The sequence below is a fragment of the Pristis pectinata genome, chromosome 20 (genome assembly GCF_009764475.1).
Source record: "Pristis pectinata isolate sPriPec2 chromosome 20, sPriPec2.1.pri, whole genome shotgun sequence".
NCBI lineage: Eukaryota > Metazoa > Chordata > Chondrichthyes > Rhinopristiformes > Pristidae > Pristis > Pristis pectinata.
In genome coordinates this window covers 15,164,120-15,186,615 of record NC_067424.1, presented here as the reverse complement: position 1 = coordinate 15,186,615, position 22,496 = coordinate 15,164,120, and the positions used below count along the sequence as shown (strand labels likewise).

The 22,496-nt window shown below is 43.2% G+C and overlaps 1 protein-coding gene across 7 annotated transcripts in view; it reads left to right on the top strand.

Annotated features, from left to right (window-relative positions):
* The first annotated feature begins 3,234 nt into the window (after positions 1 to 3,234).
* Positions 3,235 to 22,496, top strand: part of ikbke (inhibitor of nuclear factor kappa B kinase subunit epsilon) — a 46,561-nt gene continuing 27,299 nt past the window's right edge. Inside the window, exons 1-11 of one of the 7 annotated variants that reach the window (XM_052034945.1) lie at positions 3,235 to 3,511; positions 6,407 to 6,534; positions 9,693 to 9,750; positions 9,903 to 10,025; positions 11,003 to 11,143; positions 11,739 to 11,868; positions 13,572 to 13,753; positions 14,777 to 14,937; positions 16,706 to 16,816; positions 19,318 to 19,497; positions 21,031 to 21,227. In XM_052034945.1, the coding sequence (XP_051890905.1) occupies positions 9,939 to 10,025; positions 11,003 to 11,143; positions 11,739 to 11,868; positions 13,572 to 13,753; positions 14,777 to 14,937; positions 16,706 to 16,816; positions 19,318 to 19,497; positions 21,031 to 21,227 (1,189 nt within the window). In that variant the 5' untranslated portion in view covers positions 3,235 to 3,511; positions 6,407 to 6,534; positions 9,693 to 9,750; positions 9,903 to 9,938. Of the gene's footprint in view, positions 3,512 to 4,124; positions 4,149 to 6,369; positions 6,535 to 9,662; positions 9,751 to 9,902; positions 10,026 to 11,002; positions 11,144 to 11,738; positions 11,869 to 13,571; positions 13,754 to 14,776; positions 14,938 to 16,705; positions 16,817 to 19,317; positions 19,498 to 21,030; positions 21,228 to 22,496 lie in introns of those variants that run through there. The other 6 variants (XM_052034946.1, XM_052034947.1, XM_052034948.1 and 3 more) reach the window with 6 other exon arrangements.

Genomic DNA, 22,496 nt, shown 5'->3' with positions numbered 1-22,496 from the left:
ATAATTTAATATATTTCTATCAGGTCTCCCCTCAGCTTCTGATACTCCACATAAAACAATCCAACTTTGTCCAATGTCTCAGGCAGGACAGCATAGGGAGTAGGATTGGGAGGCCTGAACAAGGAGGAGGAGAAATATAAAGACATCATATATATTTCAGGCCTTTCATGACCTCAGAAGTACCTCTGCAGGAAACATAGCAGAACATAGCATGTTCTTCTAAGAAGTTATATGATGTTGGCCAAGTGGATTTGTGATGTTGAACAGAGGACATGGGGAATATTTTGCCTATCTTTAAAGTTATGCCATAGGTTCTTTGTTATCCACCCAGGTGTTGAAAAGGGGTTTCAGCACTTACTGTACTTACCTAGTACTGCACTGGACTGCAGGCCTTCAATTTTATGCTGACAAGAGTAGGTTCAACCAGTGGGCAGAAGGAAGGTTTACTAATAGGTCTTTAGAAAACAATGAATATAGTATGATAGAATTTTAAGTTAAGATTTAAATCGATCCAAAACCAGGGTTTTAAATCGGAACAAAGCAAATTATGAAAGGATGAAGTGTGAGTTGGATTTGGTAGATTGGAAGTTACACGAAAAAGTATGACAACTAATGGTTAACATTTAAATAACTAATATATATAGTTTACAACAGATACAGATTGCTTTCAGGTGTAGCATAAAACCGATATGAAAATTGGTCCAACTGTTGATGACAAGAAAAGTTAAAGGTGCTATTAGATTGAAGGAAAAGGAATTATAATGTTGCCAAATGTTGCCTGAGCACTGGGAACATTTCAGAATCCTTCCGAGGAGGACCAAAGAATTGATAAGGAAAGAAAAAGTACAATACCAATGAGAAACATGAAAAGGGAGTATAAAAAATTCTGTGAATATGTAAAAGGAAAAAAAACAAAAGTTAATGTGGGACCCTTACAGATTGAGACAGGAGAAATAATATTGGAAAATAGGGATATCGCAGAGAGAATGTTTAATTTTTTTAAAATTTATTTATTCATTTTTGGGACCTAGGTGTTGCATTCGAGGCCGGCATCCCAAATTGTCCTTGAGAAACTGGTGGTGAGTTGCCACCTTACACCACAGCAATCCTTCTGGTGAAGATACTCTTGTTGACCTATTAGGGAGGGAGTTCTCGAAGTCAGACCCAATGATGTTGAAAGAATCGCAATATATTTTGAAGTCAGGATGGTGTGTAACTCAGAGGGGAACCTGCAGGTAGTGGTCTTCCTGTGCATCTGCTTTCCTTTACCGTGTTGGTGGTAGAGGTCACAGGTTTGGGAGGTACTGCTGGAGTAGCCTGGATAAGTAACTGCAGTGCAATTTGTAGATGATACTATGGTGGGTGGAATAAATGTTTAGGGTGGTTGATGAGGTGCCAATCAAGTGGGCTGCTTTTTCCTGGATGGTGTTGAGCTAGTTGAGAGTTGCAGCAGTTACACCCAGCCAGACAAGTAGAGAGGGTTCCATCTCACTCCTGGCTTGTAGATGGTGCAAAGGCATTAGAGTCTCAGGAAGTGAATCACCCAGTGCAGGAGATCCAGCCTCTGGCCGGAGTATTTATCTGGCTGGGCTGGTTGTGTTTCTGATCATGGCAACCCCCACCCCAGGTGTTGATGGGAGGTTGGTTAGACTCTCTCTTGTTGGAAGTCCCTGCACTAGTGTGGTGCGAATGTTACTTGCAATGTATCAGCCTGAAGTAACATTTTTGTGCCTGAATGTTGCCTGAATCTTACTGTTTGATAAGATTTCTTTATTAGTCACATGTACATCGAAGCACACAGTGAAATGCATCCTTTGTGCAGTGTTCTGGGGGCAGCCACAAGTATCGTCTCACTTCCGGCGCCAACATAGCATGCCCACAACTTCCTAACCCATACGTCTTTGGAATTTGAGAGGAAACCAGAGCACCCGGAGGAAACCCACACAGTCACGGGGAGAACGTACAAGCTCCTTACAGACAGTGGCTGGAATTGAACCCAGGTCATTGGTGCTAGCACTGTTGACAGCACCCCTCATGTTAACAATTGAGAGTAGTCTAATTGGGCACTAATTAGCTGGATTGGATTTGTTTTGTTTTTTGTGATGAGGACATAAATAGGCACATTTCTACATTGCCAGTGTTGTGACTGGACTGGAGGCACAGTTAGTTCTGGAGTGCAGGTGCTCAGCACTTACAGCCAGGTTGTCATCTGTTCTTGTAGCCTTTGGTGTAACCAGTGCTCCAAATTATTTCTTGATAACAGCATGAAGTGACTGGTTCCTGTGACAGTGGGGATCTTAGGGTGAAACTGAGATGGAAAATCCACTCACTACTGGTTGAACAGTGGTAATAGAGTCATTGAGTAATACAGCACGGAAATAGGCCCTTCGGCCCAACTCGTCCATGCTGACCAAGTTGCCCACCTAAGCTAGTCCCATTTGCCCCCATTTAGCCCGTATTACTCCAACCCTTTCCTATCCCTATACTTATCCAACTATCTCTTAAATGTCATTATTGTACCTGCCTCAACTACAGCTTGTTCCATAAACACGCCACCCTCTGCGTGAAGAAATTGCCCCTCAGGTCCCTTTTAAATCTTTCCCCTCTCACCTTAAACCTGTGCCCTCTAGTTTTTGAGTTCCTTTCCCTAGGAAAAAGACTGTGTGCATTCATCCTACCTCTGCCCCTTATGATTTTATACACCTCTGTAAGATCACCCCTCAGTCTCCAAGGAATAAAATCCTGGGCAGCCCAACCTCTCCCTGTAACCTTCTTTGCACTCTTTCCTGCTTAACGACATCCATCCCATAACAGGGTGACCAGAACTATACACATTGTAGGAAATGCAGCAGTTGAATTGCACATAGCAAGATCCCACAACCAGCAATGTGATCATAAGCAGCTGATCTAGTTTAGTGAGGATGGATGAGAGGAATGCAGGGAATTTGCAGGTCAGGAACATTGAAAATGGTGGGTTTCACCAACATGGATGAGACAAATGTTTCATCACATGGACTTCCCCAACACACACCCCTACCCCACCCTTTCAGCCATTAAAAGAATACCAGTCAGTATGAAAGTCAGGAGGTTCTTCAGGACTCCATTGGACGATGTCCAACAGTTAAGCAGCCGTCTCCCACTCCACCCCACCCATTGAATGTTAGGACATTGGTTCGAAGTGATCCTGTGACCATTATCTCTTGGGCTGCATGGAAGATGACCCGTGACATTAACCCCGTGCTTTCTGGACGGCTACTGAAGCTTGCGAGGGGGATTTGCTCCCGGACCCGCCGGGGTGACACGGAGTCTGGGCGGCCCCAGTGTGGCCGCCGGGGACGGGGGAGAAGATGCGGAAGAGCGAAGTAACGAAAGTGACTCGCGTTAGTTTCGATTTCTGTTGCTGTTCTAGGAAAACTGGCACTGCGAGTTCCGCCGCTGTGTGGCAAAGTCGTCTTGGGGCTGAGTTGGACTTTAGGAGCAAGAACAACGGTCCCATTTGTTTAGGAATTGGGTGAGTTCGGACCTTTAACGCCGCCAGCTAAACCCATTCCGGTTCTGTTTCACTTTGAAAGATTATTTTTTCCTAGTGTTATATGTCAGGCGCGGGGAAATCACTTGTCAATTACCAATATCCAGACGCATACACCTGACTCCCTGTCAAGTCCCGAGAGTCCACAGTGATGTTGTGAAACTTTACAGTCGAGGCGTTACTGTAGAGGTGGCCGATTTGTCCGCAGCAAGGTCCCACCACGCGAGAATGCTCTTGGTCATGGTGGTAGAAAGCTAAACATTGTGGAGTTGAACCTGTGCAATTCCCCTGCTCCACTATGTTGGGAAGATCTTTTCTGGATACTGACGAGATCTGATGTTATCTCGGTTTAACAGCCCAGCCCGACAGTGCAGCGCCCCCGCAGTACTGTATTGGAGTGTCAAAATTTCCTGCTCAAGGTTCTGGAGTGAGACTTGAACCCATGACGTGCTGACTTCGACGGGAGCCAACGGATGAAGTTTATTTGGCTTTACAAAAGGCAACCAATCAAATGTCGTGTAAAAGTTTACCACACATGATAAAGGCTCAGGGACCGAGGGTGATGTTTCTGCAGATGAAGGCTGGCAACCAGATTGAGAATGGGTAGGAGACACAATAGGTAGGGATAAACAAGCAGGAGAAGGCCATTCGGCTGCTTGTGCCTGCTCTGCTGTTCAGTAACATTGTGGGTCATTTTCAAGTGGGCAAGCCTAAAAGAGTGAGATGCCCCTGGGATCAGGGAACCCACCGGAAAGCAGCCAACATAATTGAAGACCCCTCCCACTCCAGTCATTCTCTCTTCTTCCCCTCCCTCCCTCCCTCCCCCACCCCCACCCCCACCCCCCTCCCCATTAGGAAGAAGGTACAAAAGCTTAAAACCACGCTCCAGCTTCTATCTATCCCACTGTTACCAGAATTTTGAACTGACCTCTTGTATGCTAAAGTTGAATTCTTGATCTCCCAATCTACCTCGTCGTGACCCTTGCACTTTATTTGTTTACCTGAACTGTTTATTCTCTGTAGCTGCTGCTACACCAGTTGATAATTGGTAATTGATTTATTATTGTCACATGTACCAAAGTACTGGAAAACTTTGTTTTGCCTGCCATCCATACAGATCATTCCAATCATAAGTACATCGAGGTAGTACAAAGGGAAAAGCCATAACCGAATACAAAATATAGTGTTACAGTTACATAGAAAGTGCAGTGCAGGTAGACAAATAAGGTGCAAGGGCCTCAACAAGATAGATTGCTGTTAAGAGAGGTTAAGAGTTCATCTTTATCATACAAGAAGTCCATTCAAAAGTCTTATAACAGTGGGATAGAAGCTGCCCTTGAGTCTGATGGATGTGTGTTTTCAAGCTTTTGTATTTTCTGCCCGATGGAAGGGGGGAGAAGAGAGAATAACTGGGGTGGAAGGGGTCTTTGATTATGCCGGCTGCTACATTCTTTATTCTGTTTTCTTTTTACTACCTTGATGTACTAATGTATGGCATGATCTGCCTGATGGCATGCAAACAAGAGTTTTTCACTGTATCTTGATACACATGACCATAATAAACCTGTACCAATATCATTACTGGGGCCACAGCTACTTATAATCCACGTTCAGATGACTCAGACAAAGGGACTAGGTGCCTTGAGTGCATTTGTGCTGATGATACAGAGACAGTTGGGAAAGTAAGTTATGAGGACACAAAACTCTGAAATTGGTGCACCAAATGGGCCTTGCAAGCAGGTAATAAGAATCGTTTCAGTCATGAGGCTCTAACTGCAAAGTTCAATGGCTTCAAGCACTACTGAAAGGGCATTGCAGTCCTCTGAAACAAAATGCGTCACACATGACTGAGGCTGTGTCCAATAGAAGGAAAGAATGGAAAAACCTGAAGTTCTAAATCAGGACCAGTTGCCAAGGAAGTTTGGCTGGGAATATGGGTGTGGGGGGGGGGGGGGGGGGTCCAAGATGGACTTGAAGATGCTGGGAAGGGAGGTTTCCAAAAAGGTTAGGTTCAGGAGGGAAGATGGCTTCATGGGCAATGATTAGGTCAGGTAAGTTGTGGGGTTGGTCATAGACTGGGGGTCTTGGGAATACAGTGGCTCGGAGGCCTGAGCTGATCAGACAGTGGGCAGATGGGGCGGGGGTGGTTGTGACACCTGGGGATCAGAGAGCCAGGAGGATTGGGGGAAGACAGAGGGTAGTGGTGGAAGGGTGTTATTCTGGCTGTTGGTCTGTGACCAGTGGTGTACCGCAGGGAACAGTGCTGGGATCTCTGTTGTTTGTGATATATATAAATATCAAAGGATATCAGAGGACATGCATTTCAGGTGAGAGGGGAAAAGTTTAAGAGAGATATGCGCTGCAAATTTTTTTTTACACAGAGTGGTAGGTGCCTGGAACAGGCTGCCGGGGTAGTGGTGGAAGCAGATTCGATAGTGGTTAAGAGGCTGTTAGGTAGACACATGAATATGCAGGGAATGGAGGGATATGAATCATGTGCAGGCATTAGAGGTTTAGTTTAATGATATAATTGTGTTTGGTGTAGACACCATGGGCCACAGGGCCTGTTTCTGTGCCTTACTGTTCTATGTTCTAAAATTGGCACTTGGGGTTCCGATGATAGATGGGACCTTCAGAAGATTATCTTGAAAATGAGGTCAAAGAGGCCTTAAAAAAAACAGATTCTGGGCACTAAGGAGCATCCATTCATGGGGATTTGGGAGTAAGGTCAAGAAGGTTAGTGTCATTTTAGGATGCCCAGATAGATGAAAGGTAAGTAAGTGACTTCTCATACAGGGGTCCCAATCCAGTACTATGTTACTAAGACACTGCTGTCCTAGGTTGCTCCTGGACAACTCGGTCTAATTGTTTGCACAGGATGTAATGTTATCCAACTGGGATTCGGATCGGGTATACCAGATAGAATCAGTCCACAGTGTGCCTGATCGAAGTTCCAGAATAACTCAAGATGATCCACAAACAGTCATTAGCAGATTCCTCTGCAGGTAAAGTCAATTTTTGATCACATAACACTGAAGAAATAAGTTAATGGGGGAAAAAGGTGGTAAATGATGTATAACAAGTGGAAATTTGAGGTTATCCACATTGGGAAGAAGAACAGAAAATTCTGAATATTATTTAATTGGTGTGATTATATTAAATGCTGGCAGATGTAGCTAATAATTAAGAAGTGGAATATTGGCCTTTTATTGCAGGGGAAATAGAATGAAAGAGTTAGAAAGTTTTGCTACATCAGAGCCTTTATGAGAACACACCTGGATTATTGCCTACAGTTTGATCCCTTTATTTAAGGAATGATATATTTGCCTTAAGAGGCAGTGTAGCAAAGGTTCTCTAGGTTGATTCCTGGAATGAGGGGATTGTTTTATAAGGAAAGATTGAGCAGAGTGGGACTAAGTTGTCTGGGGTTAATGTGATAGCCCAGAGGTGTATTTTCAGGCAAAATTTAACACAGAAGCACAAAGAAATAGTAGGAGAAGTGTCAAAAAACTTGGTGTTAGTGAGGAGGTATTGCAGTGGTGTCAGTGGGGCTTTGTCATAACTGAATCCGATGGTAAGACAACAGTGAATGATTCATTCTTATTGTGATTTTCCAGTACTAGTTCCTGGTTTATGATACTGAATCCCCATTAGCTGACTGTGATTTCATTGCTACATTGCTTCCATTGTCTTAGTTTGCACCCAAGCACCAAGTCCCATGTATGGAATAGGAATGCGCAGCTGAGATTTGTGGTCCACTCATTCTTCTCCCCAGTTTACCACTGATCATGACCTTTAAGTATATGGAATGATCTGCCAGAGGAAGTGACTGAGGCAGGTACTGTTGGGCAGGTACTGTACATGGATAGGAAAGGTTCAGAGGTATATGGGTCAAATGCAGGTAAATGGGAGTAGCTTGGATGGTCATCTTGGTCAGCATGGACGAGTTGGGCCAAAGGGCCTACTTCCATGGTGTATGATTCCATGACTCTATGACACTCATGGTGGCAGAGTTATTAGGGATGGTTGTTATTCAACTGGCTCTTTGAATAAACCAATAAGTTTCAGTTAGAATTATTGGAGGAGGGAAGCTGTTCAGCACATTGTCTGTGCCGTTCAAAAACCTAATCCAACTTAATCCTGCTTTCTAGCACTGGGTCTGCAATCCTTCAGTCATGGCTTTTCAAGGACACATCCAAGCACGTTTTGAATGTGGTGAGGTTTTCCGCCTCTCTCATCCTTCCAGGCTGAATTCCACATCCTCTCCACCTTTTCATTGAAAGCACCTTTCCTAATCTCCCACTAATCCTTCCACCAATTACTTTAAATCCATGCCTCAGCTAAATTCCTCAGCTAAGGAAAATTCCACCTTATTCTATCGAGGTCCCTCATAATTTTCTGCACCTCAATTGAATGTCCCCTTAGCCATCAAAGAAAACAACACCAGCTTATCCAATCTCTCATCACAGCTAAAATGTTCTCTTCCTGACAACATTTCTACACCCATTCGAATGAAGTAGCATCTTTATAATTGCATCACTATTGTTTTCATTTTCCAATAACTCAGCTGAGAAAATTATTAAAAGCTGAAATGCAATAATAGTGTTCAAAACATACTAGGGTAACTAAATGAAAAAGAAAACATATACAGGACAAAGGGGAAGGATGAGAGGGAATAATGAGAGGTGCTACAGTCAAGAGGGTTGAGAGCATCAAGTTCCTAGAAGTGAACATCACCAATAACCTGTCCTAGTCCAACCACATAGATGCCACAGTCAAGTGCCTCTACTTCCTCAGGAGGCTAAAGAAATTTGGCATATCTCCTTTGACCCTCACCAATTTTTATTGATGCACCATAGAAAGTTTCTTATCCAGATGCATCATGGCTTGGTATGGCAACTGTTCTGTCCGAGGCCACAAGAAACTGTGGAGAGTTATGGACACAGCTCAGCACATCACGGAAACCAGCCTCCCCTCAATGGACTCCGTCAACACTTCTTGCTGCCTTGGTAAGGCTGCCAGCATAATTATTGTAGGCCAGTGAGGGGCAGTTAGACTGAGAGTGCACTGGTAAACAGCCTGGTCATCTTATAAACTGCATATTGTCCAATGTTCCATAATTTAGATAGCTGGAGGGTTGCACAGTCTCTGCATTTTCTTCACCAAGTTGTAGATTGCGTGGATGTTAATTCTGTCACTGAATATGAATGCACAATAGTTTCAAAATTTACCTCAGTGATCCTGAACCACCCTTTCCCTCTTCAATTCACTGGAACATCCTCAATACCCATCTACTTCCCTTTGCTTTCATTCCCGCCACCTTCATTAATCCAATCAGATTAATCCACATTGCACACAACACAAGGAGCAACCTTCATTCCCATCTCCTTCCATTTGGATCATCCCCACTTTCTACCTCAATCCATTGGGATTAAACTCTACAAATGGCACTTCTGTAGATTTTCAAAGCCAAAGCATCTCACCGCCTGTCTAGGCACATTATGCCCTTAAGATTCAATGCAGAATTTAACAATTTCAGATAACAGCCAATTCAGTTTGTGTCAGAACTGCTGTGTTCTGTATTTTACATTTATAGTTCCATGATTGTTTTTCTTCTTTCAGGCTCTGTTTTCATTCATATCCCTCTACCTGCACTTACTCCAGATGGATCAGCTACAATTAAGCCTTTACCACTCTCTCTCTGCACCAACACCATTCACTTTTTCTTGGTCTTCGTGCCCTCCGCATTCCCTGCAACTTGTTTTCCAGCTTTTTCTGGTTCTGTTGAAAGATTATTGACCTGAAACAGTAATTCTGTTTCTCTCTCCACAGATGCTGCCTGACCTGCTAAGTATTTCCTGTTTCTATTTTGGGTTTCATTCATCTGTAGTTTTTTGCTTTCTATATAACTGTAATATCTTTTTTGTCCAATTCTATAAATAGCAAGTAGGTGAATGGCCAGATACTTTGATTTGTTTGTGTAGGGTATTCCAAGATATTTAAAAAAAATCCTTGTACTTAACCTGCTCAGTGGCTATAGTCTCTGTCAGAGGTGAGAGAAAGTTGGATGTTTAATAGGACAAGGGCAGTATCATAGCTGAATTTAATTCCATCTCCGTCCTATGTTGCAAAGGGGTTTGAATGCTGATCCCTGTTTTTATAGCCGCCTTCATCCAGAGAGTTATGAGGCCATCTTGAGGGCCCACGTTCACCCAGCTCAGGTGAGTGATCTCAACACAGACTGGGGTTGAATTTTGGTACCTTCCTAATCAATTTCGTTCCGTCACATTTGATTGGGTATGTGGCAGCAGTCGAAAGATTGGGATCTTAGCTTCTCAGTCCTGGGTGCTGATTTACTGTCTTGCTTCTACAGCCTCTTGAAGCCTAAGGTTTTTCTCCCAAACCAGGGATGCAGAGCACTTCTAATTACCTCTGGTTACTCAGTGATATCCTCGGACAAGGAGCAACGGCAAGTGTATATAAAGCACGTCGAAAGGTACACTATATTTTCCTCTCAGATTAACAGTTTAAGCATCAAGCCTTGGGTTATAATTAGGACATTTGGATAAGCAAGGAAAGTCATGGAGAGTTCCTCTTAACCGAGATGATATTTGAGTAAATTACCAGGAATGAACATAGGAATGGTTCATACAAATGCCAGTGGTCGTTGTTTATCGACCAGGGATTGAGGAATAGGGTGAGAGAGTATGATTGAGAGGGAGGTGTTGGAAACAGGGTGGGATTGAAGGAGTTGAGAGAGTGAGGTTGGTAATAAGGTAAGAGGATGGGGTTGGGTGAGAGAGTGGGATGGGGGGGGGTGGTTCAGAGTGTAGGTTTGGGAATAGGGTGAGAGGTTGGAGTTGAGGAAGAGAGTAGGCTCCTTGCAGTGAGTTCCCACAATCGACAAAGAAATTATGGCCAGGATCTCTCATTGATTGACTGATTGGTCAGAACTACTGTGCTCTTCTTCAGGTAGTTCTGTGGGATCCTTTACAACTGAGGGGACAGACAGAGAGAACACAGAGAGCTGACTGTTTCCAACCAAGAGCAGTCAGGAAAGAGGTTCTCTGACTATTCTTGGCCAGTCCAACTTCTTCTGATGGATATCCACTCTGTCTCTCTGTGGGACTGCATACCTACAAGGAATTGACACTTTCAGAAGGAGAACAGAAAATTAAAAGTAAAAGTAGAATTACTAGCAATGTGGTTCAAATCTCAGGAAATGGTTAAAATTAGGGAACGGGGTATAAGACCAAAGGACCAATTATATCTGAACACTAATGGACACAAGAAGTAAATTAACAAGCAGGACACTGGTGCAATACATGGAGTCATCAAGTCATGTTTTGGGAGAAAGATTGAAGGACCTGGTGAAATGGTAAATAGGTGGGAACTGATTTACTTGATGTGAATGGTTGACGATATTTTCCTCTCCTTGTACAATTTGTAACAGTTTCCACATCTACTTCACAGCAAACTGGAGATCACTATGCCGTCAAAGTGTTTAATCATGTCAGTTACCTGCGTCCTTACGAAGTGCAGATGAGAGAGTTTGAAATGTTGCGTAAATTAAACCACAAGAATATTGTCAAGCTGTTGGCCGTGGAGGAAGTGGTGAGTGCAGTATTCTGTCACAAACTCTTTAGAAGGAAGGTCGCTTAAAAATGAAGCAAAGTGAAGATGGCAGGCCTCCCAAAACAAAGTAAGAGCCCTTGCTCCCCACCCACCTCCTCCCCCTCGCCCACCACCAGAATTTATAAATACCACACGAGGATTACCTAAGAAGCAACACATATCAGAGAAATCAATCTGCTGGTAATCCACTTCCTATCTCTTAGGCAATAGGAAGTGGATCACTGGCAGATCAGCTCCCAGAGCCCCTGAAATTATTGTGGCCTCTCAGAACCCCAGTGAATATTCACCCTCACTCTTAGACTAAGAACCCCTAAGGTTTCTCTAGAATTGGGTAAGCAGAGATTTAGCTATTAATCTCACTGAAAGGAGAAACAAAACATCCTCTTCCTGTCCCTAGAACCACAACAGGCTGCCAAATGTGCTCATTCCATAACTTCCCATTCCGCTGGTTTGTCCAGACCTGGCTATTGCCAAATGTGACCTGGACACCATCCCAGGCACCATCGCCTTGCATGCTGCTCCCCCAGCCATGGATAATATGATTTAGACATTCCTCTGTGTGTCTGTCCACCAGGGAAGCACCAAGCAGAAGGTCCTTGTGATGGAATACTGTGCCGGTGGAAGTTTGCTCAATGTTTTGGAAGAATCGGAAAATGCGTTTGGTCTGTCGGAATCTGAGTTCCTGATTGTGCTGCAGAGTGTTGGTAAGGCTTGGCTAATTGCACTCTGTTTGATCAAAGTTGGGGTGGGGTGGGGGGGGGGGGGTTGTGGATTTCTGGAAAATTGGTGGCTGGGGCAGGGAGGAGTAAAAGAACTGGGGAAGCATCCTCCCTTAAGCAGTCCCCCACTCCCAAGGAGGGCACAGCTGTGCAACAGTTAGGGCTGCAGTGATCCGGATTCAGTCATGACTTCAAGTGCTGTCTGTGTGGAGTCTGCACGTTCTCCCTGGGACCATGTGGGTTTCCCCCAGGTGCTTGTTGCCTCTCGTGGCCTAAAGAGGTGTTGGCAGGATGATTGGCTGCTATAAACATTTCCCCTGGTGTAGGTTAGGGATGGGGAGGAGAATCAGAGGGTGGGGGAGCTGGAGGGCATACGAGAGATTAGGTTACAAGGAGGTGAGTGAGGGAATGGGACTGACTGAAAGGCTCTGAGAGCTGGCATAAACTCACAGGGCAGAATGGCCTCCTGTGTTGAAAGAAAATATAGGAATATCTATAAAGGAGGACTTGCTTCTATTCTAGTTTGGAGGGTCCTGAGGTGGCAGATGAGGCCAAAGTGGAAATCACAGATTTTTCTACGGATGGGATAGGAGGTACCTGATGGGACGAGTAATTGGGTTGCTTGTGAGATGCTGTGCTCCTGTTGCTGCTTATGCAGGGATTCTATGTGCTCCCAATGCCACTCCGAGTGCCCCTTCTCTACTTTGAGCAGTCATGAACCAGTGATTCCCATGAGTTAGTGGGGATGTTGCATTTCTTCAAGAAAGCTTTGCACATATTCTTGAATCTTCTCTTTTATCCACCCGGTAATCTCTTCCCATGACAGAGCTTGGAATGGAGTGCATGTTACAAGAGTCTGGTGTCAGGGATGTAAACAGTGTGACCTGTCTGATGTAGTTGACCAAAAGTAACTCTGGTCTCCATGCTGGGTGTGTTGGTGTGGGAGAGGACACCAGCGTTGGGTTACTTATCCTTCCAGTGCACTTGGAGGATTTTGTAGAGGCCTTAAGGTGCCTTGTGGAAACAAATCCTGGCACATGGTGCTTTGGAGTCCATGACACATTACAGATTTGTAGGGCACTGCTTATCAGGGGTTTTGGGAAGAACTTCATATTCTGCTGAGGGGCGTCCAGTATACTAGGCGAGCCAGCCAGGTAGAAGCTGACGTATATCAAAAGGGAATAAGGTAGGGGAAGTAAGGATGTGAAAGTCTAATATTGGTGGAATTTGCCCATCTTGGCCAAGAGTGGAAAGCCCAGCATATGTATATCAAGGGAAAACGCCTCTTTGAATGTCCCAACAAACCCCTTATTACGAAGTTGTGGGACATGATGGAACTTCAAGGCCACCTAAACTAAACAGTATATTGTCATAACTTTACATTTTATGTCAAACCCAGCTACAACATTTGAATAGCATACTGTGTGCCCAATGTAATGTTCACACTATTGGAAACTGATCTGCTTTATTGCCCAAAGCATTGTGCTGAAGAGATGAAAGACACAAAGATTCAATATGAAAGTGCTCCTGATTATTTGCACTTCAGGTACCTCGATGTAGGTGAGAAACTGTCTCATTCAGTCACGACTGGATTAAGACCCATTCCAAAAGTGAAATCCCTGTAGTTACATCTTGAGTGGATTTTTTTTTCTCCTTCTCTGTAACAACTTGCCCTTTCTCTGTACCAGTTGCAGGCATGAACCAGCTGAGAGAGAATGGAGTTGTGCATCGGGACATAAAGCCAGGGAATATCATGCGAGTGGTCGGAGAAGACGGTCAATCAGTCTATAAACTGACTGACTTTGGAGCAGCTCGAGAGCTAGAAGATGGTGAACAGTTCATGTCGCTGTATGGGACTGAAGAATATTTGGTAAGTACCATTCCAATAACATCATTAATCTATCATTGTATCTATAAACGTGAAGGGAGGTGACATGAGTGTATTTTTTAATTTTAAATGGATTAAACGTCGTCCACATGACGACCTCTTTTACTTTGTCAGCACTGTTGTAGCTGATAACATGACTGTTGCTTGAAGGTGGTTAAATTAAAAACAAAATGCATTGAACGTTTGAGCAGAAGTTGGCAAATGAAAATCAATGTAGCCAAATGTGGCATCTTCCACTTTGAAACTAAAAAGGATAGAACAGGGCCCTTTCTGAGTGGTGGGAGATAGAACAAGGCTTACAGACCCTTATGGGGCCATGTATGTAAAATTTTAAAGTGGCTTGGACAGATACAGAAGATAATCAAAATGACTGGCCTTTATGTCTGGAGGACTCGAATGGCATAAGTTATGGTCCAACTATACAAAGCCCTGGTTAGACCACATCTGGAGCACTGTGAGTGGTTCTGAACACCACATTTTGGGAAGCACATGTTGGCCTTCATGGGCATTGAGTAGAGACTTGGAATGATGTTGGATTCCAAGGAATATGCTTCAAGGAAAAATCACACAAAGTAGGGCTTTATTTCCTGGAAATTAGAAGGATAAAGATTGATTTGATTGAAATTTTGATCAATTACCGCTTTATCACAAGTCTTCTCTTGGGACTAACATTAATGTTGTGTTGATAGAGTGAGATGAAGAGGACAGGAGAAGTGCTGTTATGTGGACATCAGATAAAAGCAGGGTCAATCTTGGGTACGGTCATCCCAAGTGGGCCTGCTTGTTGACAATCTCTACCTCAACTGGGATATAGAGAATCATAGCAGAAGAATTCTATCTTCCATTAAATAACATCCCAGCCAACAGTTAGTCCCTAACAGAAATAAAAATTGGAGGGTGTCTCAGCAGGGATGGAAGGAGAGGGACCAGGTGTATTGAACAGAGTTTTTTTTTCTCTCAGCATACTTTCAATGCATTAACTAGTCTGTCCTTGTGTTTCGGAAGCACCCAGATATGTATGAGCGTGCTGTGCTCCGTAAACCACAGAACAAGAAGTATGGGGTTACAGTGGACCTGTGGAGCATTGGTGTGACGTTTTACCAAGCAGCTACTGGCAGTCTACCTTTCATTCCATTTGGAGGGCCCCGCAAGAATAAGGAGATGATGTACGTAAATTTCAGCAGCATTTTTGAATCTTCCTTACAATACTCAATGCAATTTTCCATTCACAAATCTACCTTCTATCAGTTCCTGCTTAGTTAGTTTCCCTTTCTATTCCATCCTAACCAATAAGCTTTATCTCCATTTTTCTTATCCTGACACTTCAAAGTGCATTGCTGAAACACACTTTGGGACATCCTCAAGTCATGAAGTTTGCTATAGAGAGACTTCTCTTTCTTTTTTACTCTTCATTTTTTAAGAATCTTTTTATCTCATCTTTCATGCAATCCCATTACATCTACGGATGCAAAATACTGCAGAACCTGGAAATCTGAAATAAAAACAGAGAATGCTGCAAGTTGAGGGGCATCAGTGGAGCAAGAAACAGAGTTAACATTTCAAATAGATGACCTCTCTTCAGAAATGGAAAGAATTACAGAAACAACAAGTTTCAAACAAATGCATATTGGGAGAAGAGAAGGTTCACAAAACCTAGTAGGGATGGTCTGTGACTGTGTGGAAAGCTTAAAAGATCAAAGAAACAATGGTACAGGGACCTCTGTTTGTGATATATATAAATGATTTGGACAAAAATGTAGCTGGGTTGATTAGTAAGTTTGCAGACAAGACAAAAATTAACGAAGTTGTGGATAGTGAGGAATCATTGTCAAATGGTTCAGCTGGACATAGACCAGTTGGAAATGTGGCCAGAGAAATAGCAAATGGAATTTAATCCAAACAAGTGTGAGGTGATGCACTTCGGGAGGTCAAATTTAAGAGGAATGTATACAGTAAATGGCAGGACCCTTCGGAGCATTGATGTACAGAAGGATCTTGGGGTACAAGTTCTTAACTCCCAGAAAGTGGCAACAGTAGTTGATAGGATGGTAAAGGAGACATATGGCATTCTTGCACTCATTGGTCGGAGTGTTGGGTATAACATTTGGGAAGTCATGTTGTAGTTGTATAAATCTTTGGTCAGGCCACATTTGGAGTATTGTGTGTAGTTCTGGTTGCCTCATCAATGGAAGGATGTGAGGAGGCTTTGGAGAGGATGCAGGAGAGGTTCACCAGAATGTTGCCTGGATTAGAGAGCATTAGCTATAAGTAGAGTTAGACAAACTTGGATTGTTTTCCCGTGGAGCATCAGAGGCTGAGGGGTGACCTAACAGCAGTGTATAAAATTATGAAAGGCATAGACAGGGTGGGTAATCAGAGTCTATTTCCCAGGGCAGAAATGTCAAATACTAGAGGGCTTAGGTTTAATAAGGTGAGAGAAGGAAATTTTAAAGGTGATTTATGAGGCAAGTTTTTTTTTACAGAGTGGTAGGTGCCTGGAATGCACTGCCAGGGGAGGTGGTGGAAGCAGATACAATAGCAACGTTTAAGAGGCATTTAGACAGACAGATGAACAGGCATGGAATTAAGGGATATGTGCAGTTTAAAGAGACATGATCAGCACAGGGATGGTGTGCCGAAGGGCCTGTTCCTGTTCTATATTCTTAATGGGACAATTAAGTAAACAAAAGACGAGTCTAAAGATGGTATAGTTGGCAACAGCATGATCATTACCAATACCCAATGTCATTTTTTCCCATTCCACACACGTTCTAACCTACCTTTAAATTTGCAGCTCTCTCTTTGCTAGGTGCAGCTCTATCATTGTCGTGTATTGTCGTTGCTTGGTGAATTGACTCTATATCAATATGGTAACACCTGGTTCACTTTGGAGGCTGGCCAGTTCTTTACCATCTTGAAATCATGTAATTCCAGGTATAAAATCACAACAGAAAAGCCAGAGGGAACGATCGCAGGAGTGCAGCACAGAGAATGTGGCCCAGTGGAGTGGAGCAAGGAGCTGCCAATCACCTGCAGGCTCTCGGAGTAAGTTCAGGCGGGTTTTAAAGCAGCAGACTCGCTCTCCATTTTTGACCATTAAATAGTTGGGAGAATGCAGTCCCATCATTTTGATTTCAAGTTTATTGGGTTGCTCTGAAGTCCCAAATGCAATCGTTGAAACAACTCTTAAGATGCAGCCTAGGAATGGGAGAAGGTTATTCCACTACTTGGACTTGGTCCACCATTTCAGTTGCATCATAGCTGGTCTGATACACAATAAGGATCAGAGTATTAATAGGAAATGTCATCAAGACACAGTTGGGCCTGAATCAAAAGGTTGAAGGTTCAAACTAACTGAAAGACTTGGGCACAAAGTGCTGGCAGATATTTATGTGGAGTACTTCACGCGGACTGCACTGGTGGGGATGCTGTTTTTAAGAGGGTGTCAGAAAATGATGGGTGGGTAACAATCATTTCCTTGCATGATCCACAGACAGGATGGTGTTGAGGCCACTGTTCACACCAGGTCAGTTAGCTAGGCTCTTGCATGTTCTTTTAAAGTAATTTGTTAGTTGAGATTTCCTGAGATCACTGACCCTTCCGCAGTTTCACAGTGGCTGACCCTCATTAGGGCATAGTTCCACAGAGAATTACTCTCACTAGCATACAGTTCCACAGTGACTGATCCTCACTGGCATGAAGTTCAACAGACACTGACCATTACTGGGGTACAGTTCCCTGGGCAGTGACCCTTACTGGGCTGCAGTTCCACAGTGACTGAACCTCTCTGGTATTGAACTCCATAGTCACTGATTCCCATAGACAGTGGCCCTCACTGTAGAAGCTCCACAGTCATTCAATCCCAATGGCATAGAATTCCATGTGCAATGATCAGTATTGGGGTATGGGTTCCAAAGGTGTTGACTCTTCCTGTTCCAGCTGTACTCAAACCATACTCATAATTCCCACTGGGTGAGATTAGCCAGCCGAACATAAAATCCTGCTACATTCCTGTTTTCTGTGGCTCAGCCTGGCAACCATGCCAGGGTGGAAAGCGAGAGGTTGTGCTGGGGTGGAGAGAAGGGGCCAAAGGGAACTGTCACGAACCAGCAACAAAAGAAAGACACTGAGCGTGATTCAGTGTTAAAACCTATTTTATTAATCACTACTTATGATAATACGTAAAATAAAAGTATAAATGTTAGTATGTTAGAATTCAAAAATGTTAAATCTTGAACGTTAACCCCAAAACTAAACTCTTTGTGTGTATGTGTGTGTGTGACAAAGTCCAAAACTCCCAGTTCAGGAATGGTTCTTAAAGTTCAGTTCCGCAAGCCATAAGGTGAAACATGAGCAAGGGCTTCTTCAACAACCACCGTTGTCAGAAGATAAGACGTAGATGTAGAAAAACAGAGAGAAAGTACATACAAAATCCAAATGTTCCACGATGGAACCCAAACGACACTCCAGTGTTTACTCGGTAGTGACTTCCTCACCCCGAAAAGCATCCGAATCGTGGTCGTCCACACACACAAATACCTGTTTCCTTCTACAGGTCAGCAACAAAGTGAACTCCACCGGATTACTTCCAACTTCCATACATGGATTTCAGTGGCAGACACAGTTATTGTTTCTCATCCATCGATAGAGAAAACTAGCAGGCTGGTGTCTCTCTCCCTTCTCTCTCTCTCTCTCTCTCTCTCTCTCTCTCTCTCTCTCTGACTTCTTCTAACTTCTTCAACAACGTCATTACGTCCTTTATCTTCTATTGACGTAAGCACGCCCCACACACACATACACACACACTCTCTATCTTAAAAGGACATTCACTGAGTCCGTAACAGAACAGCCTGGATAATAATAGTTTTGAAAGAGGAAATAAAGTCTGGGGACGCATTCCACGGACATTTACTCAAATGAAAACCTTCACTGAGTAAAGCCATGAACCAGCACAAATTTAATAAAAGTACCAGAAATCACTGGTTCCCATGACTGAGATGAGTAAAAATGTCTTCACTCAAAAGGACTTTCAATCTTTGGAATTAACTCACTCAGAGGGATGTTGCTTAATTCAGCACATTCAAGACCAAGAATGATAGCTCTTTTGGAGGATCAAAAGATGTGTGGAGACACAGGAGACTGCAGATGCTGGAATCTGGGGCAACAATCTGCTGGAAGAACTCAGTGGGTCAAGCAGCATCTGTGGAAGGAAAGAAATTATAGTCCTGATGCAGGGTTTCGACCCGAACCGTCAATGATTCCTTTCCTCTCACAGATGCTGCTTGACCCACCGAGTTCATCTAGCAGATTGTCTGTTGCTTCAAAAGATGTGTGGTTATGGTGGGAAAATAGAATTGAGTTGAGGCAGCTATAATCTTATTGAATGGTGGAACAGGTGTATGAGGCCATATGCCCTAATCTTGCTTCTAGTTCTTACTTTCTTATGCTTCTCCTGATTCTGTTTTGTTGATAGCATCTCCAGCTCACGTTAACCAGTATAACTCACCTGCCTTGTTTCTTTTTCCTCCTTTGTAATCTTCCTCCAGAGGCTTGAAGGTCCTATTGGTTCCCATCCTTGCCAATATCCTCGAGGCTGATCAAGCCAAATGCTGGGGATTTGACCAGTTCTTTGCAGAAACCAATGACATCCTTCACAGAATTGTGATCCACGTCTTCTCACTGCAGCAAGCTACGATACATAAAATCTATGCCCATTCCTACAACACGTAAGTGTCACAGTTTATTTACATCTTCCTAAGCTTAATGGTCGGGCTTAGCCACAGCTCTGGATCACCCAAGGGAAAGATGTACTCAAAAAGAAGGTAGATAAGTGATGCAATGGCATTATAGTCACCTACAAATCTAAGAGAACAGCTCCCTGATGGGAAAACAGGAATGTGGACTTGTTTATATTCCTATTCCTTTTAATAAATGAATTTATATCATCTGATGATGTACTTTCTCTAGCCAGTTTTTGAGAGAAGAGAATCGTGCTTGTAATTTTATTCTTCTTGCACAATAAAATCAGTTGTGACTAATTTATTTACCATGTAAGGAATAGTTAAATATGCACCTACAAGACTTACAAATAAAGCTCATTGGGGAATGCAAAGGTAGAGTAAAACTCCCATACTGATGAGCTCATAAATTGGGCAGAACAATGATAAATGGAATTTGGTCCCAATAAGTGTAAGGTGATGCCTTTTGGGAAGTGTAATAAGGGCAGAGCATAGACCATGAATGGTAGATCCCTAAGGAGTATTGAGGAACAGAGAGACCTTGGTCCATAAAATCCTAAAGGTGGCAGAACAGGTAGATATGATCTTTGAAGAAGCCCAATTTACTAGCTGATCAATATTGTTCAGTAACTTTAGACTATCCTTCTCACCATCAACAATGTCATCAATTTATCTCGCGGGTTGCTGGGTGTATGATGGTTAACCTGGACTGATCATTATTTGTGCTTCTGCTTCTCTGCTGCTCCATCTCCACCCTTCTCCCCACCCCCAGCTCATCAATCCTTGACCCTGTGAGAACAAAGGCTCTCCATTCTATCTCTCCTGCCACTGGAGATTGTGCAGCCAAACAAATGACCTGTCAGTTTGGAGTGCTTCGTGGCACCTCTGTGTTTAAGTGTAGCTGTGAGATGTTGATGGTGAGACTCCACCTCTTTAAGTTTTTTCTTCCACCTATTCTTTTTTTAATTTGCCTGAATGGCAGAACTTCATGGTTGTGATCCTGTTCATAACTGGAGACACCAACCAAATAAGAGCCAATAGATAAGAACAAGCAAACAATAAAAAGACCATTGGGTTTTCCACTACCGATTTCCAATCACTTTGATACAGTAATAATGAGGTTGCTGGCAAATTGTTTTCATAGATACGTTCTCTAAATGTGCAGTGGGAAGTACACCCAGCAACTGATGCTCATCGATGTTGCAGCCAATAAAGCCATTTCCATTGCAAAGACTGGGGCCCATAGCAGAGTAGAATAGAGTGGAAGAGGTTAGGTGAATGATAAAATGTTGATTGGGGAACTCGTAGTTTATAGACAGCAGGAAGAGGATGAGGTCCTTGAAAGAATTAACTAAAGTTGAAGATGTTGCAATGTGTCCTGATTTTAATACAGAGAGAAGGAAGAAGGTGTAGATTGGTAGGTCTGCAATAAGAATGAAGACATGGAATTGAGACAGTTAGATGGCTGATGTAGGCTAGTTCATCATCTCATCATTAAATTCTTGCCGTCATTTTTCGCAGAGTCAATGTCTTGATGGATGCTATTTTCAGACAGACTGACATACCAGCTCCAGATCAGGAGCTCATTTATGAAGGGTATTTCTTGGAACTGGAATTGGTCCAACAGGTACATATGGTACCAAAAACAACAGAGGAGAGACCAATCATTCTGGTGAGCAAAGAGCAGAAGGCACCCATTGGAATCATATACAAAGAGCGTAAGTGGCCTGTTTGAATGAGGTAGGGCTCTTGTTTCAGTTCTTTAGCTAATAATGTCAATACTCGTATCTTTTCATTTTAGCAATCAGATTTAATATCCCCGGTCAGTCCTTTTCTGCAGTGCTTTTGGAAGAATGTAGGATGCCTCTAATTTGTTACTTTGATTCACTTCTCACTGTCCATGTGTGGTGTATGCTGTGATCTCCATATACAGCCTCAAAGAATTTCCAAAGATGTGTGGGTTAGTCATTGTCCATGGTGTACAGGTTAGGAACAGAATCTGAGTAGAATTGACAGGAAGAATAACAGGATTAATGTAAGATTAGTGTAAATCGGGGCTTGATGCTCAGTGCAGACTCGAAAATCGGCCTGTTTCTATATGACTCTATTGTCATCTATTTGTTGAGGATAAATAATGGCCCAAAAACTGGTAAAAATGACATGCTTCTGAGAGAGAAGATGAGGGAATGTAACATAACTGAAATATGATACCTTTGATACTGCAGCAATCCCTCAACAGTGGCAACCTGACAACGAGGCACTCCCTTCTTGAGACCCTCTGACATCGCAGAGCTCCCTCAGTTGACCACAGATACAATGAAATAATGGGCTATTTTCGATAGCGATACTTTCCAGCTGTATCCTTGGAGTGGGGAGTGGCCTCGTATCCACCCTCATGCAGGAAAAGGCATGGATAGGTAACACTGCATAATTTGCAAAAGGCTGATTTATGGATGCAGCAAGTAATTAAGAAAGTCATCAGAATTAACATAGAACAGTACAGCACAGAAAGAGGCCCTTCAGCCCACAATGTCTGTGCTGAACATGATACCAAATTAAACTAATCCCTTCTGCCTGCGTATGATCCATATCCCTCTATTCCCTGTATATTTATATGCCTATCTAAAAGCCTCTTAAATGCCACTATCACTTCAGCTTCCATTACAACCCCTGGCAGTGCATTCCAGGCACCTACCACTCTCTGTGTATAATAAAAAATAAACTTGCCCTGCACATCCCCTTTAAATTTTCCCCCTTTAAAGTTATGCTCTCTAGTATTTCTCATTTCTACCCTGGGAAAAAGATTCTGGCTGCCTACCCTATCTAAGTCTCTCATAATTTTATAAACTTCTATCAGGTCTCCCCTCTGTCTCCAAAGCTCCAGAGAAAGCAGTCCAAGTTTGTCCAACCTCTGCTTAGAGCTAATACTCTCTAATCCAGGCAGCATCCTGGTAAACCTCTTCCAAACCCTCTCCAAAGCCTCCACA